The sequence below is a fragment of the Salmo trutta genome, chromosome 26 (assembly GCF_901001165.1).
Source record: "Salmo trutta chromosome 26, fSalTru1.1, whole genome shotgun sequence".
Taxonomy (NCBI): domain Eukaryota; kingdom Metazoa; phylum Chordata; class Actinopteri; order Salmoniformes; family Salmonidae; genus Salmo; species Salmo trutta.
In genome coordinates this window covers 21,034,380-21,052,248 of record NC_042982.1, presented here as the reverse complement: position 1 = coordinate 21,052,248, position 17,869 = coordinate 21,034,380, and the positions used below count along the sequence as shown (strand labels likewise).

The 17,869-nt window shown below is 44.1% G+C and overlaps 3 protein-coding genes across 3 annotated transcripts in view; 1 reads left to right on the top strand and 2 right to left on the bottom strand.

Annotated features, from left to right (window-relative positions):
* Window positions 1-1,620, top strand: part of dnhd1 (dynein heavy chain domain 1) — a 38,492-nt gene extending 36,872 nt beyond the window's left edge. The window contains exons 42-44 of the mRNA XM_029715224.1: window positions 108-257; window positions 468-1,090; window positions 1,204-1,620. Of these exons, the coding sequence (XP_029571084.1) occupies window positions 108-257; window positions 468-1,090; window positions 1,204-1,584 (1,154 nt within the window). The 3' untranslated portion in view covers window positions 1,585-1,620. The remainder of the gene's footprint in view (window positions 1-107; window positions 258-467; window positions 1,091-1,203) is intronic.
* Window positions 1,621-1,730: 110 nt separating this feature from the next.
* Window positions 1,731-9,718, bottom strand: LOC115163394 (ribosomal RNA-processing protein 8). Its single transcript, XM_029715225.1, has 8 exons — window positions 9,573-9,718; window positions 9,194-9,316; window positions 8,747-9,035; window positions 7,732-8,656; window positions 7,440-7,569; window positions 7,224-7,330; window positions 2,340-2,436; window positions 1,731-2,246 (listed from the first exon to the last, which is right to left on the bottom strand). Exons 2-8 carry the CDS (start codon window positions 9,296-9,298, stop codon window positions 2,130-2,132), a joined length of 1,770 nt encoding a protein of 589 aa, XP_029571085.1. The 5' UTR covers window positions 9,299-9,316; window positions 9,573-9,718; the 3' UTR covers window positions 1,731-2,129.
* Window positions 9,719-9,773: 55 nt separating this feature from the next.
* Window positions 9,774-15,515, bottom strand: dhx40 (DEAH (Asp-Glu-Ala-His) box polypeptide 40). Its single transcript, XM_029715222.1, has 17 exons — window positions 15,114-15,515; window positions 14,821-14,966; window positions 14,498-14,617; window positions 14,101-14,337; window positions 13,575-13,641; window positions 13,355-13,486; window positions 13,064-13,163; window positions 12,880-12,966; window positions 12,614-12,796; window positions 12,410-12,490; window positions 12,030-12,187; window positions 11,800-11,914; window positions 11,580-11,688; window positions 11,370-11,464; window positions 11,224-11,293; window positions 10,875-11,103; window positions 9,774-10,603 (listed from the first exon to the last, which is right to left on the bottom strand). Exons 1-17 carry the CDS (start codon window positions 15,289-15,291, stop codon window positions 10,482-10,484), a joined length of 2,229 nt encoding a protein of 742 aa, XP_029571082.1. The 5' UTR covers window positions 15,292-15,515; the 3' UTR covers window positions 9,774-10,481.
* Between the last annotated feature and the right edge of the window lie 2,354 nt (window positions 15,516-17,869).

Here is a 17,869-nt window from a genome sequence, read left to right as displayed (position 1 = left end):
TAGTGTACTACTTTTGACCAGGGCTCTGGTCAAAAGTAGTGCAGTAAATAGGGAGCCATTTGGGACAAAGCTTTGATTTTGACCTTTGTGCTCCGGTATGTTGATAGCCAACCTGGTGTATGGAGGCCATGTGGCAGACCTGGCAGACCGGGAGGCAGTGGAGAGTGTGTCTAGGGCCTGTCTCAGAGCAGCACCTCCTCTCTGGGGCAGTGGGCCTCACTCTCTCTCAGATATCATCCACATACCTAGCCGCTGGGGTACTGAAACACTTCACTATTAACCAGCTACAATGCCATAACAGACCCTACTTACATCACTAACAAAATATATGTACTTTTTTAAAGGCCAACTCATATCCTATGAATTTGAAGTACATTACCCTATTTACATGCTCAATCTTCAGCAGTCAGTCATAGGAATCTGTTCTTCTGAGTAAGTGAGGAACATTTATTTTGCCATCTCTGCAGACTTATCAGGCCTGCTGCAAAGTCTGGAGCAACGTGTTCAGGCTTTGGCCAACACCAGCGACCCCTTGGTGTTGGGCTTTAGTGCTGGTTTGGCAGAAGAGCTGGTGAAGGTTCACAGCCGCACCCTGAACACCCTGCTTCAAGACTCCCAGAAGCCCTTTGGCAGGGTCAGGAGCACCAACAAGCTGACCCACCCTGCTCTGCTGCCAGACTTCACCCAGGCTCGGGACCGACTACTGGCCCTGAAGGAAAGTCTGGGACGCAAGGATGACATCAGGGTTGTGAGTGTAGGAGCTCCATCTCTGGGACCCCTACGCTACTTCCTCCAGGCAGAGTGGGACAGACTGGTTGATGTGGTTTCCTCCCTGCATTCTGAACTTAACCAGCCCGTGCGAAACAGCAAGCCTACTGTCTCCTCGCTCCTGACCGTCTCAAGCCTGTTCCGCCTAGAAAGGAGAGCAGAGCTGCTCAAGGCGTACCTCTGTGATGAGGCCACCAGTGGTCCTTCCAATGCGTACCGCCTGTCTGCCTTCTCCAACGCCAGGGGCTTTCTGGGCGCATTAATCAGGGAGGCTGCCCATGCTAAGCAGAGGGACATCAGCAACATCTCTCTTCATTTCCAAGTACAGTAATCTCTAAACTGCCTCCCAAAGCTACCAGTACCACTCATTCTTATTAGATTAGACCTACTAAAAAGTTATATTCCATTTATTGCCGTTTTACCTTGTCTTGCTAGGTGCTCAGTGCGGCAACATCCCCAGCCTCTCTTCCCCTGAGCGGTGTATATCTGTGTGGACTAGAACTGAGAGGGGCACTGTGGGATACGCGGCTAGGAGCCCTGCAGGACACGCTCTCCCCCCAGCCCTGCCTGCTCCCCCTCCTCTGGGTCAGAGCCCGGGTGAGGAACACAGACACTGTCCGAGCCCCAGACAGCCCCCCCTGCAACACCTCCTCCCTGCCCCTCTACCACTGTCCCCTCTATCTGGACGGAGAGCATGGGGACAGTAGATACTGGGAACTGGCTGAGAATAACATTATCACCCGTGTCCCTCTAGTGGCCAAGCTAGATCCTGTGCTATGTACACTAAGAAGAGTGAGGCTTGTGAGTACCTTGTGAGACTAGACTGCAGAATTCAATGCTGCGATTATACTGAAGCACTTATTTCTAGACAGAGACAAGGTTTTTACAACAGACTTTGAAAAATAATAATTCCTCTTGCTTTTGATTTGATTTTTAAATCTGAAATTGTGCATAAGACTTAATGCAATACATTTATTTTGATTTAATAAAAAACACCAATGGTCAACAACTTTTGAACATGTTTTGTCTTTGAAACAGACATTTGAAAGCCCATAAAAGGTTGAGAATATCAACAATCCTTGATACATTGTTTGGGGGTCAAAACTACCAGCTCATCAATGTAAGTTATTTTCATATTTACAGTAACAACCAGCAGAAGAGCCCTTTTATGTTATTGTCCATCCTGCTTGCCTCGTCACTGACTTCTCTCCCGGGGGTATGTCCCAAACGGCACCCTATTCCCTATATAGCGCACTACTTTTGACCAGAGCACTATGGGCCCTGGTCAAAAGTAGTGCAGTATAAAGGGAATTGAGTGCCATTTGGCATGTATGTTTGGAACTGTTCCTCCCATGTTGCCCTCATCTTTTCTTGTACACACAAGGCCTCAGCTCCAATCCTCCTGCCTTCTTTATCCTCTCTGGAGCTTCCGCAATCTTCTCAAACTCAAAGGAGTAAAAGTGGCTATTCTCTGTGTCCTAAGGAGGGAGCAAAATTAATAGGGTAGGGTATTGTAACAATATATTACATAAAACATGCGCCATCACTGTTTACTATGATTACTGCCTTACCTTTGTGACCAACTTGAATCCCAGGCTGGACAAAGCACCCATGAAGTTCCGCACATTCTCAAATCTACTTGCCACCTCTGCTATTTTCAGGATACCCCTGCAAAAAAAAAGACCCAAAGTGTTGATGATGACGAAAACATACAGTACCAGTCAAAAGTTTGGATACCTACTCATTCCAGGGTTTTTCTTTTTTTTACTATTTTCTACATTGTAGAATAATAGTGAAGACATCAAACTATGAAATAACACATATGGAATCATGTAGTAACCCCAAAAGTGAAACAAATCTAAATATATTTTATATTTGAGATTCTTCAAAGTAGCCACCTTGATGACAGCTTTGCACACTATTGGCATTCTCTCAACCAGATCCATGAGGTAGTCACCTGGAATGCATTTCAATTAACAGGTGTGCCTTCTTAAAATATATTTTGTGGAATTTCTTTCCGTCTTAATGCATTTGAGCCAATCAGTTGTGTTGTGACAAGGTAGGGGGGGTATACAGAAGATGTCCATATTATGGCAAGAAAAGCTCAAATAAGCAAAGAGAATCATTACTTCAAGACATGAAGGTCAGTCAATCCGGAAAACTTCAATAACTTTGAACATTTCTTCAAGTGCAGTCGCAAAAACCATCAAGTGTTATGATGAAACTGGCTCTCATGAGGACCGCCACAGGAAAGGAAGACCCAGAGTTAGAGTTAACTGTTCATTAGAGTTAACTGCACCTCAGATTGCAGCCCAAAATATGCGTCACAGAGTTCAAGTAACAGACATCTCAACATTAACTGTTCAGAGGAGACTGCGTGAATCAGGCCTTCATGGTCGAATTCCTGCAAAGAAACCACAACTAAAGGACACCAATAATAAGAAAAGACTTGCTTGGCCCAAGAAACACAAGCAATTGAAGACAGACCGGTGGAAATCTATCCTTTGGTCTGATGAGTCCAAATTTGAGATTCTGGGTTCCAACCGCCGTGTCTTTCTTTGTGAGACGCAGACTAGGTGAACGGATTCTCTCTGCATGTGTGGTTCCCACCGAGAAGCATGGAGGAGGTGGTGTGATGGTGCTTTGCTGGTGACACAGTCAGTGATTTATTTAGAATTCAAGGCACACTTAACCAGCATGGCTACCACAGCGATACACCATCCCATCTGGTTTGCGCTTAGTGGGACGATCATTTGTTTTTCAACAGGACAATGACCCAAAACACCCGTCCAGGCTGTCTAAGGGCTATTTGACCAAAAAGGAGAGCAATGGAGTGCTGCATCAGATGACCTGGCCTCCACAATCACCCGACCTCAACCCAACTCAGATGGTTTGGGATGGGTTGGACCGCAGAGTGAAGGAAAAGCAGCCAACAAAGTGCTCAGCATGTGTGGAAACTCCTTCAAGACTTTTGGAAAAGCATTCCTCATGACGTCAGAGGACAAAAATCAGTTAACCACCTAACCGAGGAACTCAATTTAACCTTGCGCAATACCCTAGATGCAGTTGCACCCCTAAAAATTAAAAACATCTGTCATAAGAAACTAGCTCCCTGGTATACAGAAAATACACGAGCTCTGAAGCAAGCTTCCAGAAAATTGGAACGGAAATGGCGCCACACCAAACTGGAAGTCTTCCGACTAGCTTGGAAAGACAGTACCGTGCAGTATCGAAGAGCCCTCACTGCTGCTCGATCATCCTATTTTTCCAACTTAATTGAGGAAAATAAGAACAATCCAAAATTTCTTTTTGATACTGTCGCAAAGCTAACTCAAAAGCAGCATTCGCAAATGGAGGATGGCTTTCACTTCAGCAGTAATAAATTTATGAACTTCTTTGAGGAAAAGATCATGATCATTAGAAAGCAAATTACGGACTCCTCTTTAAATCTGGGTATTCCTCCAAAGCTCCATTGTCCTGAGTCTGCACAACTCTGCCAGGACCTAGGATCAAGGGAGATACTAAAGTGTTTTAGTACTATATCTCTTGACACAATGATGAAAATAATCATGGCCTCCAAACCCTCAAGCTGCATACTGGACCCTATTCCAACTAAACTACTGAAAGAGCTGCTTCCTGTGCTTGGCCCTCCTATGTTGAACATAATAAACGGCTCTCTATCCACCGGATGTGTACCAAGCTCACTAAAAGTGGCAGTAATAAAGCCTCTCTTGAAAAAGCCGAATCTTGACCCAGAAATAAAAAACTAAAATCGGCCTATATCGAATCTTCCATTCCTCTCAAAAATTTTAGAAAAAGCTGTTGCACAGCAACTCACTGCCTTCCTGAAGACAAACAATGTATACGAAACGCTTCAGTCTGGTTTTAGACCCCATCATAGCACTGAGACTGCACTTGTGAAGGTGGTAAATGACCTTTTAATGACGTCAGACCGAGGCTCTGCATCTGTCCTTGTGCTCCTAGATCTTAGTGCCGCTTTTGATACCATCGATCACCACATTCTTTTGGAGAGATTGGAAACCCAAATTGGTCTACATGGACAAGTTCTGGCCTGGTTTAGATCTTATCTGTCGGAACGATATCAGTTTGTCTCTGTGAATGGTTTGTCCTCTGACAAATCAATTGTAAATTTCGGTGTTCCTCAAGGTTCCGTTTTAGGACCACTATTGTTTTCACTATATATTTTACCTCTTGGGGATGTCATTCGAAAACATAATGTTACATTTCACTGCTATGCGGACGACACACAGCTGTACATTTCAATGAAACATGGTGAAGCCCCAAAATTGCCCTCGCTAGAAGCCTGTGTTTCAGACATAAGGAAGTGGATGGCTGCAAACTTTCTACTTTTAAACTCGGACAAAACAGAGATGCTTGTTCTAGGTCCCAAGAAACAAAGAGATCTTCTGTTGAATCTGACAATTAATCTGGATGGTTGTACAGTCGTCTCAAATAAAACTGTGAAGGACCTCGGCGTTACTCTGGACCCTGATCTCTCTTTTGAAGAACATATCAAGACTGTTTCAAGGACAGCTTTTTTCCATCTACGTAACATTGCAAAAATCAGAAACTTTCTGTCCAAAAATGACGCAGAAAAATTAATCCATGCTTTTGTTACTTCTAGGCTGGACTACTGCAATGCTCTACTTTCCGGCTACCCGGATAAACCACTAAACAAACTTCAGTTAGTGCTAAATACGGCTGCTAGAATCCTGACTAGAACCCCAAAATTTGATCATATTACTCCAGTGCTAGCCTCCCTACACTGGCTTCCTGTTTAGGCAAGGGCTGATTTCAAGGTTTTACTGCTAACCTACAAAGCATTACATGGGCTTGCTCCTACCCATCTTTCCGATTTGGTCCTGCCGTACATACCTACACGTACGCTACGGTCACAAGACGCAGGCCTCCTAATTGTCCCTAGAATTTCTAAGCAAACAGCTGGAGGTAGGGCTTTCTCCTATAGAGCTCCATTTTTATGGAATGGTCTGCCTACCCATGTGAGAGGCGCAGACTCAGTCTCAACCTTTAAGTCTTTACTGAAGACTTATCTCTTCAGTAGGTCCTATGATTAAGTATAGTCTGGCCCAGGAGTGTGAAGGTGAACGGAAAGGCTGGAGCAACGAACCGCCCTTGCTGTCGCTGCCTTGCCGGTTCCCCTCTTTCCACTGGGATTCTCTGCCTCTAACCCTATTACAGGGGCTGAGTCACTGACTTACTGGTGTTCTTCCATGCCGTCCATGGGAGGGGTGCGTCACTTGAGTGGGTTGAGTCACTGACGTGGTCTTCCTGTCTGGGTTGGCGCCCCCCCCCCTTGGGTTGTGCCATGGCGGAGATCTTTGTGGGCTATACTCGGCCTTGTCTTCGGACGGTAAGTTGGTGGTTGTAGACATCCCTCTAGTGGTGTGTGGGCTGTGCTTTGGCAAAGTGGGTGGGGTTATATCCTGCCTGTTTGGCCCTGTCCGGGGGTATCATCGGATGGGGCCACAGTGTCTTCTGATCCCTCCTGTGTCAGGCTCCAGTATTTATGCTGCAGGAGTTTGTGTCGGGGGGCTAGGGTCAGTCTGTTACATCTGGAGTATTCTCTTGTCTTATCCGGTGTCCTGTGTGAATTTAAATATGCTCTCTCTAATTCTCTCTTTCTCTCTCTCGGAGGACCTGAGCCCTAGGACCATGCCTCGGGACTACCTGGCATGATGACTCCTTGCTGTCCCCAGTCCACCTGGCCATGCTGCTGCTCCAGTTTCAACTATTCTGCCTGCGGCTATGGAACCCTGACCTGTTCACCGGACGTGCTTGTTGCACCCTCGACAACTACTCTGATTATTATTATTTGACCATGCTGGTCATTTATGAACATTTTAACATCTTGACCATGTTCTGTTATAATATCCACCCGGCACAGCCAGAAGAGGACTGGCCACCCCTCATAGCCTGGTTCCTCTCTAGGTTTCTTCCTAGGTTTTTGGCCTTTCTAGGGAGTTTTTCCTAGGGAGTTTTTCCTAGCCACCGTGCTTCTTTCACATGCATTGCTTGGTGTTTGGGGTTTTAGGCTGGGTTTCTGTACAGCACTTTGAGATTTCAGCTGATATACGAAGGGCTATATAAATAAAAAAATGTATTTGATTTGATGAAGCTGGTTGAGAGAATGCCAACAGTGTGCAAAGCTGTTATCAAGGCAAAGGGTGGCTACTTTGAAGAATCTAAAATATATTTTGAATTAACACTTTTTTTGCTTACTACATGGTTCCATATGTGTTATTTCATAGTTTTGATGTCTTCACTATTATTCTACAATGTGGAAAATAGTAAAAATAAAGAAAAACCATTGAATGAGTAGGTATCAAAACTGTTGACTGGTACTGTATAAATACAGAAAAAAAATGAACACCTTCTTCCCCAGCATAGCTGTTTTTCTGCATAATATCACTTACCCCATCACCAGCACACGGTTAGCCTCAACTAGGAAATCCCCAAGGTTGATCCCCATAAGAGAGAGACAGAATACAGCTATGTCCACAGTGCCATCCTTGAGAGGTACCTGCAGACAGGTGGGAAAACAGACATCATTACAGAAAGAACTCAGACTGCATAGTAAAACAGGCATGGATGAAAGAACACATTCAGCATCAAGGTAAAGTTGGACTCACATTAGCCATGTCACAGACAGTTACACGGTCACAGATAAGTGCCAAGTCAAAACTGTGCACTTTGTTCTTCACGCTCAGAGCAATTTTACAGTCGCCACTGCCGAAATCTGCCACCACCAGAGAAGCAGGCCTAGAATCAACACAAATGGTCTTACAAAGAAAGCCACACACAATTTCAATGTGGATCCCCCACCCCAGAACCAAGACAAGAAAAATACAAAAAGTATGCAAACAGACTTATTGCAAATACTACAAGTATGTTAGGGTCAGATAGAGGCATAACACAACTCACTTGTGGCGTATGTAGGAGATTATGGCGTCAACAGGATTAGCTGGCCAGCGCTTGACCTGTGCTGTGAAGCCCCTGTGGTATATGCCGAAGGCCTGGGGGTCCTGTCTGAACATGCGTTTAGCCTCCCGACTAGACGTAGTGTACAGAACCTCGTTAATATAACGGAACCGCGCTGACTCCAAACGCTGCTCCATACGGGACCTCAGAGCAGCCGAGCGGTCTGCAGAAGCCTCTTCCACCTCTATGGTGCGTATCTCCTCCTGCTCTGTAGGTAGCTTTTTCTTTTCCGGGCTCTGGCCATGGAGCATTCTCCTGAGCTTCTCTCTCCTGCGGTCCTGCTCTTTGCTCTCCTCCTGTTTCCTTCTCTTACTGCCATGCAGCTCTGGGTACTGCTCCTCCCTAACCATCTGAAGTTTCTCCTCTTCACCTGGGGGTTTAGAGTTACCTAGTGGCACTGCTTTTACTTGACTGCCCCCCTTTGTCTTTTTCTCTGAAACGTTCTTATTCTTTTGGACTGTAACTGTGCCTGGAGTGGAAGCAGTCTCAGTGAAGGTCATCTCTTTTCCCTCAGGGACCTTTTTCCTTTTCTGTGTTTTACACTCAACCTCTTTCTGCTGTTTGTTTTTCTTTGTCTGGCGTTGTAGTGTCTGGACAACCGCAGTTTCCCTGTTCACATCAGATGCTGCTTTTGGTCCATCTTCTGTGTCCTTTTGCACAGAGGTCTCTGGGGGTGTAGTATTCTCTCCATTTTGAATTTTGAACTTGTTTTTACATTTCTTCTTGTTCTTCATCTTGTTTTTCCATTGCTTTCGGTTTAATCTTTCAATCTCAGCCTCTGCTGCAGCTTTTTCTTCATCATTGATAGATTTTGAATCTTGTTTACTACCGCCCTGAATGGACTCTGTATTCTTTACCTTTTTGAACCCTGGGAAATAGAGAAAGACAACCTCAAACATATTTTCAACTTAAGACAATCCTGTTTACTCAATTGACAGTTGTTTGTGAAACAACTCACCTTTTACTGGTTTATTTGCTTTTATTGGCTTCTTAACAACAGGCACTGCAGCCTTCTCCTTGGCACCCAGATCTCCAATGACCTCTGGCTCTTCTCCTGAAGCGGCTACTTTCTTGCGTCCTCTTTTGCTTCTTTTCTTCTTCCTCTTGGTGTGTGGTGTCAGTATGGCCTCTGTTTCGCTGTCACTGCCTGCTTCATGAGGGGCACCATTGCTCTTGTTCCAGTTTGGTACTGACCCCAGTGTTTGGAGGGTCCGTAACAAACTCTTTTTCTTCCCAACACGTTTTGGCTGTTTGGAAAAGCAGAATGACTGTGTCAAATCGAATACCAGTGTAAACCAAAATGTAACCCTCTATTTGAATATGTGGTCACTGGCAGAGTGAGTTATGCCTGGCTTGGCTTACATAGGTCCATTTAATTATAAAGAAGATTGAGATGGCATCTAACCGTAATATTGGTCCGTTCAGACAGTTTGAAACTGCTGATGACCGTCTTGGTCAGAACTTTGGCTTCTGGGTCATCGTTCCATTCATCCTCCTCTGCAAACAACATGCTTCACCAGCACTGTAACTAAAACGATAATGCATTGAGTGAGCACGTAAACAAGAACGCACGTGTATTAGAATAAATGGTCTCTAGACTTGTGTGATTTGTTTTTCAGTACTGGCAGTAGATTGCAGAAAAGCTGATAACGCTAACCTGCTTATATTGAACAAGCTAATTAGCTAGCCTTCGCTAGCGTTAAATCAGACTACCTTATTTGGCAGCCATACGTCAAAACTGCTAGCAACGTTCATTGCGATGCAGAGAAGACAACTTCACTCACCTGTCAGATGACTTATCAACACGAGATGTTACTGGACTTAATTGAATCGATCCAATGTGTAATCGGTGGATATTACCAATTTTGTTAAGCCACGTTAGGCTCGCGCATGGACGGTCCAAAACAGGCACATGTGAATGACGCAAGTCTCTCCGCAAAGGTTGATGGGATATGAGTCTTATCTGGTTTGTATGACTACAAATGGAGCACACAAAAATACGTTTTTAATAATAATGAAGCAATGGAAATACAAAATGAACCTTTATTACATAAGAGGCAGAGTTGTAGAAAATAAATGGCCCGTGGTTATCCTGTTTTCTAATGTGCTGATTTGACAACACTGTTGGGTGACATTGAAAACTGTATGTGATTCTGTAACTGTCCTAAAACCAGTAGAGAACAGTTGCAGAGGCCCTCCACTGGCAATATTTACTCTCCAGACAAAAACGTTGATAAGTATGAAACTAAAAAGTACCACTAAAAGAAAACATAGCATAAAACATCTGCAGTAGTAGACATTTGATATGACCACGATAATTCATTATCTGCACCTAGTCCATTATTGATGTATGTTTAAATATAATAATAATAAAGGCCATTTAGCCCACACTTCTATCCAAAGTGACTTACAGTCATGCATACATTCATTTATGCATGGGTGGTCCCAGGAATCAAACTACCCTGGTGTTACAAGCACCATGCTCTACCAGCTGAGCTACAAAGGACCATGTTTGACCCTGAACTCTCAGATGTATGTGTTGTAAAACATTGTTCAGAACAACCTCTGTGCAGTTTATTATAACAGACAGGCTTTTAACCCCTGAGTGGAGATTATTCTATCCTGGTCAGTCCAATAACTGAGTCTTTCTTCCCCTGAGGATAAGTGTCCAATGTCCTCCTCCTCCTCCTCTCTCACGATGCTTTGCCTTGTTGCCGCTCCTGTTTTCTCTGTAGGTAGCGAGCACGGGCATCACTCACAGAGCTTTCATCGTTCCGTTTCTCCAGTTTCTTGAATACGTCTTCAGCAGACCCCTCTGGAAATAAACCAAACACACAAAATAACCTCTATTAGATTGTCAAGCCGACAACAAGTAAACGGATCACCTGTGGGCCTGGAAGGAACAGAAAAGGCGCTACAGTAACTTAGCTTGTCCAATAGGAATGCTCATTACATTTTCCATTTAAAAAACTTTGCTCCAATTAGAGGATTTTGAATGATAAAGGAGCAGCTACAGAAACATCAAATGTTATACAATTCTTTCTATACCAGTGAATTCATACTCATCACCAGAGTCCATCACCCACCAGTTTGTCTTTTAGCTGCTTCCTTGGTCACCCACTTGGCCACCTCCTCGTCCGTCACCTCCTCTCTGGCCACGCTGCTCAGCTCGTACACATCCACCTCATGGAGCTTAGGAAGCAGGTCCTTCACCCAGTCATAGCGGATGGGGCACACCGTCCGGATGTAGATCCGCGAGGTGACCAGCAAATCATGGAAGATCACCCAGTCCAGCTGGGCCTCCTGGTCAAAGAGCTATGGGGGAGGGGGAATCAGGTTATCACACAGAGCGATGGGGACTGATGTGTAATATGCATTTTGGGGATTTTATGGAGTGTTCTGAATTGATCAGAATATAGTCCTGGAAGTCTTTACCGTTGATGATGGATGAATGTGAACCATGGATCCATGCCCATCCATCGTGCAAAACACCTTCCCAACTGACCTGAGAAAACTCAAAAATGTTGTGGTTATCTTTCTTGACTTTTTAACATAACTGGGATAAAAAAAACAAGCCGTACCTTCTTGCCACATTGGTGAAGTAACCAGTGCATAGACATCTTCTGAACAGCTCACTCTTATTGCCATCAAACTTCTCCATAGGGAAATCTCTCCTCTGGAGACAAGGCACATACCCTGATTATTAATCTGTACATACATGCTCAGAGCATCAAATCATAGTTTTAGCTACACCAAAACCAATAAGATATGTAAACAAACAACAAACTGACATTTTGTTGTCTTAGGAGGATCTCTCTGAGCTGGGTCTCCACGCTGAAGGCTGACTTTAGCGCCCTCCAGTGTATATAGTTGTCTTTACACCATGCTGAAGGGGCATCACTACAGTAGGCAGCAAAACAAGCTCACGTTAGATGGAGACCCATGAACATGAATGCAGTGAACATATAATGGAGCTTATTAAATACATTAAGAGGAGTTAATATTGTATACCTGGCCTTGCACTTCTCAAACACACTGAGCAGCATGGTGAAGTCATTACAGCTGCCCGCCTGCACTCCCAACTGCCTGTGCTTCTTATCTGCCTCCTTCTGCTTCTCTGGATGGCCTGCAGAGAGAGCAATGGCAAACATTTAGATTAGAACCATGATGCATACATATGCATTTCTGACATAACCACATCTTCATTGATTAAACCAACGCCTCAGGCCGGTATTGTCCACCTGGCCTGATGAAAATGTTCTCCACAGACAGCATGGCGGCTACAGGCAGCAGGAGGTCCTCACAGCCCAGGGAGGCAGCTTGGAGCAAGGCCCGGGTCAGCCCTGGGGGCAGGGGGAACTGTACCATCAGCTCACCCAGCCGGGTCACTTTACCTCTCCTACAGACAGGGGAGTGGGATATTGATAGAAGATAACAAGTACTATTAAAGATTGAGTTATGATAGTTATGAAGAACTGCCAGTACTGCATGTGGTACGTTCCCGTTATTGATGGTGAAAACAGCAGAGTTGTATCCCTATGTGGTTGTAGATGTATCTGGTGGAGATTAGTATGAACAATGACTGATGTACACAGATATAAAGTATGTCTATCTCTCTCACCTGTCGATGGCATCACATTGGTAAAGCTGTTTCAATGCTTCTATGATGAACCTCTCCTCTGGACGGTCCAGGTAAGGGAATCTTAGAGAAAGACACCAAGCAACCATGGCCTCAAATTACTTGTTGGATTGTATTGTATTATCAACAGTCTCAAAAACGTACACTGGTTTCTCTGAGCACTTGAGGAAGTGGAGCTGTACCTACCTGATGACATCATGAACTCCCAGGCACTTGAGTGTGAGGATGACAGTGGTGAGACTGGTCCTCTGGATCTCTGGAACTGTGTACTTCGGCATGCACTTCTCCCAGAACTCCTGACTGTAGATCCGGAAGCACTTCCCGGCGGAGGTTCTCCCTGCCCGGCCTGCTCTCTGCAGGGCCTCGCTCCTACAACACCACACAACATCACAGTCCTGTTCATTAGGCACGAAACAAAACGAAGCAGACAAACAGGGACTTACGGGACTTACTTTGAAATCGGAACCACTTCGAGGATGTCCATTCCAACCCTTGAGTTGTGGTTGAGTTGCTTCACAAACCCACTGTCAACAATATACCTGCAGTGAACAAATGAGTCATGAAATTTGAGGCCTGCAATTCTGTGATGGATAAAAATAGCTCTATGCTGCTCTGATAAGCCTTATGGTGACTCACTTTATTCCATTGATGGTGAGGGACGTTGCTGCAATGTTGGTGGCCACCACACATTTCCTTATACCCGGAGGGGGAGGCTGGAAGATCTGCTTCTGCTGATCTGTGAGAAGGACACAAATCATTCATATTATTTAAAAAGGAGTTGAAATGAGTCATGACTTTATACTTTTGATTTAGCAAGAACAATGGCATGCTAAACTGTGTCCACTTGGGTGTGAAAGGGAACTCAATTTGTTTTTCTATATTTGAATGTCACAGTGCGGGGTACTCGGACAGTGCAGCAAACCCTACCAGTGGGCATAGATCCGTACAGGGGCAGGATCAGCAGCCCCTCCACTTTACGGTCCTGCACATCGTAACGGTAGTCTATGGATTCAGCCTTCTCATACAGCATGTCACAGGCCTTCTCAATCTCAGACTGTCCTGTTATAAACAGTTGTATTGAACATTTTTAACCTGTAATCAGTACATTCATATTCTGGAGATAATGTGTAGATTATCATTAGGTTACCTGTTAAAAACACAAGGATATCCCCAGCCATCTCACTGGTGTGCACATCCAATGCCACCTTGACAACCTGTCACAGACAAGAGGTTTGTTCATACTCAAAGTTTTCCCCCATATTTGTTCACAGACATTTTAGTAGAGACAATCTACATTGAGCAAAAAATTATAATAAAATAAACAACTTTGCCTTTTGTGAACTAACACTCGCAACTTTACTTTTTCATTTTTTCTACAAGCAATGACTTCTCTGATAGCTACTTAATTGAAGAAAAATGTACTTACAATGACTAAGATGTGTGGTTGTCCGACCTAGCTATCTTAACATGAATGTACTAACTGTAAGCTGCTCTGGATAAGAGCGTCTGCTACATGACTAAAATGTAAAGCAAGGAGTATGCAGTATTAAATGGTGTTGATGGCAGAGTTTAAATTAGCTAAATCCTGGGGTGATACAATCACTGAATTTATTCATTATCATACACCATACTAACAGTAGGCCTACGTCAGTATAAGCAAGCTCACTCCCTACCTCTTTAACGTAAACAGAGCTCTCTGTATCTTTTGGTCCTATGGCACAACTAAACTTGGAGGTGACAGGAAAGGTTCTTCCAGGTATGGTGAAGACAGGACAGCCTCCCAGGAACACAGAGAGCTTGTCTGTCTCCAGTGTGGCTGACATTACCACAACCTTCAGGGGGACAGAGCGACCCTTAGAGGCCTTATCTGGACTGGAGAGTGTCTGCTTCAACAGACCCAGCAAAATGTCCTGCAGTAAAGCACATATTACACAACTGTTTAATGCTACAATATGGGATTTGTTTTTCAGTAAAACAGCTGCCCCACCACTTGTTTTGGTATACAACTGAGGGATGAAGCTGGGGATATAATCAGATTACTGTTTTAAAGTAGTTGGCTCTATTACTGACAGTGTTAAGGCTCCTCTCATGGGCTTCATCCAAAATGACCACACTGTACTGAGACAGAACAGGGTCTGCCAGGATCTCTCTCAGCAGACAGCCATCCGTCATGTACTTCACCACCGTGTCCTGACAACACACAAACACAAATCTCCTTTCAGGGACACACATTTGCTTATATACACTACAATCTAATTCTCTTTACATTCAAGTGACAATATGTAGACCCCATAGAACACTTTCAAGGTGCCTAAAATATAAGCGTATCTAATCATTTATGTGAAGTATCAATTTAAGCAGACAACTAGGTAGGTGTCTTGGAGCTCTCTCACCTGTGTCGTGCAGTCATCGAAGCGCACTTGGTATCCGACCTCTCTACCCAGACTGCAGTGCATCTCCTGTGATACCCTCTGGGCTACAGTGATGGCTGCTACTCTCCGAGGCTGGGTGATACCAATCTTGCCATTACCCCACAATCCTACACAAGAAATACAAGTTAACACCTATCCAAACCTTTCAGACCTCTCTATAAGGACAGCGCATAGACGAAGACTATAATAAGGGGTATAGAGCTTTCGAGTCAATTTTCTATTCTGTAGACACAGGTCCCATGGCACAAACGTACCTGCTTGATGCAAGTATTGGGGAAGTTGAGTCGTTTTCCCACTGCCAGTCTCGCCAGTGACAACCAAGAATGAATTGTCTTTGACAGCCTGCTGAAGTGTGGCCTTGTGTTGATAGATCGGCAGATTCTTTGATTCGTCTAAATCTCCCTTGGTATCCCACTTCGTCCTTTTCGACATGATGGACTCTATTGTTGTTCAACTATACGAAGGGGAATGATGACAAAAGCTTGTTCCAATAACTTATATTACACGCATATACAAAGAAAGAGTAAACACATAACTGCTCACTTATATACAGTTGACTCTCCGGCACAATATTCTAACTTTTAGGTCGTAAAGATTCTAAGTTACACATATTTACGTCAGCAAAACGATGAAACACAGCAACTTCCGGACGCAATTTCATTGGTCCCTGTCGTTGGCAAATAACCTGACGTAATATTTTAAGCCGCTCCCCCAAGTCTGAAAAAAAGTATTCTTCTTCTTCTGTGGGTTTTATGGCGGACTACAGCCCCAAAACTGTGTACTGCCGCTGGACGGGTTGAAACCAAAAAACGAATCAAGGTAAAAACATCTAATCCATACGTGATAGGGAAACGAACCCATTGACAGAAACAAAACGTCCACTTCTTCCTTCTCTCAAATCTCCATATATCCCTTCTCAGGCGTTAGGGCCTGGTACAGCTTGTGAGAATTTTCCATATAACTCTATATTTTCCTGGACCTTCTCTCCACTTTGGCAGTGCCATTAATCAACAAATAATAATGAAGGCCACAAAGTCCACCTTCTTAACCTTTAAAATATCAGGGTCCTGCTGGTGAAAGGCAACCCCTGCAGCCTGCAGTGAAGGCTTATCCACCACCATGGACTCTTCAGGAGCACCATTCAAACCCTCAAACCTTTTAACAGCTGCTGCATATGGAATGCTCTGGACAGCCCCAACTTTGGCCACCACATTTTCTTTCACCCTTGTCGGGCATTCAAAAGACTTGGCTTCACGGTTCCCACCACAATTGCAACATGTCACATTTTCATCACTTTTTTAACACATTATATTATATTTTCCACAACTTGGACATCTCGGATTCTCTCTTCTGCAAACACTTGAAACATGACCAAAAGCTTTACAGTGATCACACTGCATTGGTCTTGGGATAAATGCTCTGACTCTGTAGTTTATATACCCCAGCTGCACTTGAGTAGGGAGAGACTTCTTGTCATAAAACAAAATAACAGATAAACATTCACTTTTTCATCATTCACCACAGGATTCATCTGACGTGCATCAATCACTCCAGGAATATTTTTCATCTCTTCAACATCAACTTCCCACGAGAAGCCAGATATTACCCCCTTGAAGGGTGCCCTGTTCCGAAGAGACACACACGACACGTCACATGCTGACCACACCACTCGCGTTATGTGCGTTGCAAAATAAATGTACACATACATGTTATTCAATCATTGTGACAGCGAGCGTCTACGTGGCCATGCGTTAAAATAGAAGTTGGTTATATTTGTGACGCTCAACAAGTCCTGCCTCTCAAATCTCCTCATTGGTTTTTAGGAGCATATACCGTGGGAGATTGAAAGATGAACTGACGTCCACACTCCAGTCGGTTGTAGTAATGCACCGTAAAGGTGGTTGCCAACCACCATATCAAGTCCAAAGAAGAAAAAGAAGCCTGTAAGAAGGAGGAGAGATGACGAGAAATAAATTCAGTTTACCGTTTTATCTGTGAATTAATTGTCGGAGTAGAGGACCTTGTGCATTTCAGGTAAAATAACAACCCGATGTTTATATCCCAGAACAAATTAGCTAGCAACAGCAAGCTAGTTAGCTAAATTGGCATAAATGTTTAATGCTTTTCAACCTGTCCCCAAATTAATGTAATTGGTTCAGAATTTGTTTAGATATTTCAACCTGCATGTCCTCATCGCTTCTGGTGTGGGTGAACAAAATCAACATGTGCACGCGGACGCACGTCCGGTTTGGTCAGCATGTCAGACTTATCAAATCGGGTGAGACGCAACACACGTTCCTTCTGATCCGCAGATGTACAAAAAATCCAAATAAGCCCGCCTCTCGTGATTCTCACAGCCTTCCCTTTACCCATCACTCTCTCCACCAGTTTGGATAGCTCAAATTGATTATTCAAAATTGGTATTTCGAACTGCTCCTCATTAACAAACTGTACTGCAACAAGATACGAAAGGACATTCTCAGCACTGTATACTACTCCGTTTTCCATTCTTTTGGACAATACTCCAATTCTCCTTGATTCAACCGCCATTAGAGTCACAATCCACTTCAGCGTCCGCTTCCGCCATCTTTCCCACCACCTTGTTCGGGCCACACTTTTCGTCTGAAAAGTCACTGCAGAAGTATTGCTTAAATGCACAGTTTTCAACGATTAAATTTAATAAAATGCAAAAATTCATGATAAAACATTCAATTTACATTAACATGCAAGGGTTCGATTACAACAATGAGCCAATTGTTTCAGTATTGACGAGGGCTGCCTTTTCTGAGCTAAATTGACCAAGAGGCACCTACAACAACAACACATAAAACCTCACATAATTCTGGCCAAAAATTCTGGCCAATTTCTCACAACCTGCGGCATATGGGCTTTTTAGGTGAGCGCTGATGCCCTCTGATAAGCAGTGCCCACTTTGTCAAAGGCAGGGGCGCAAAATATTTTGCTTGTCCATTCTCAGCGTGTCTCTCCAGGTTCTGTTGGAAATAGCCTA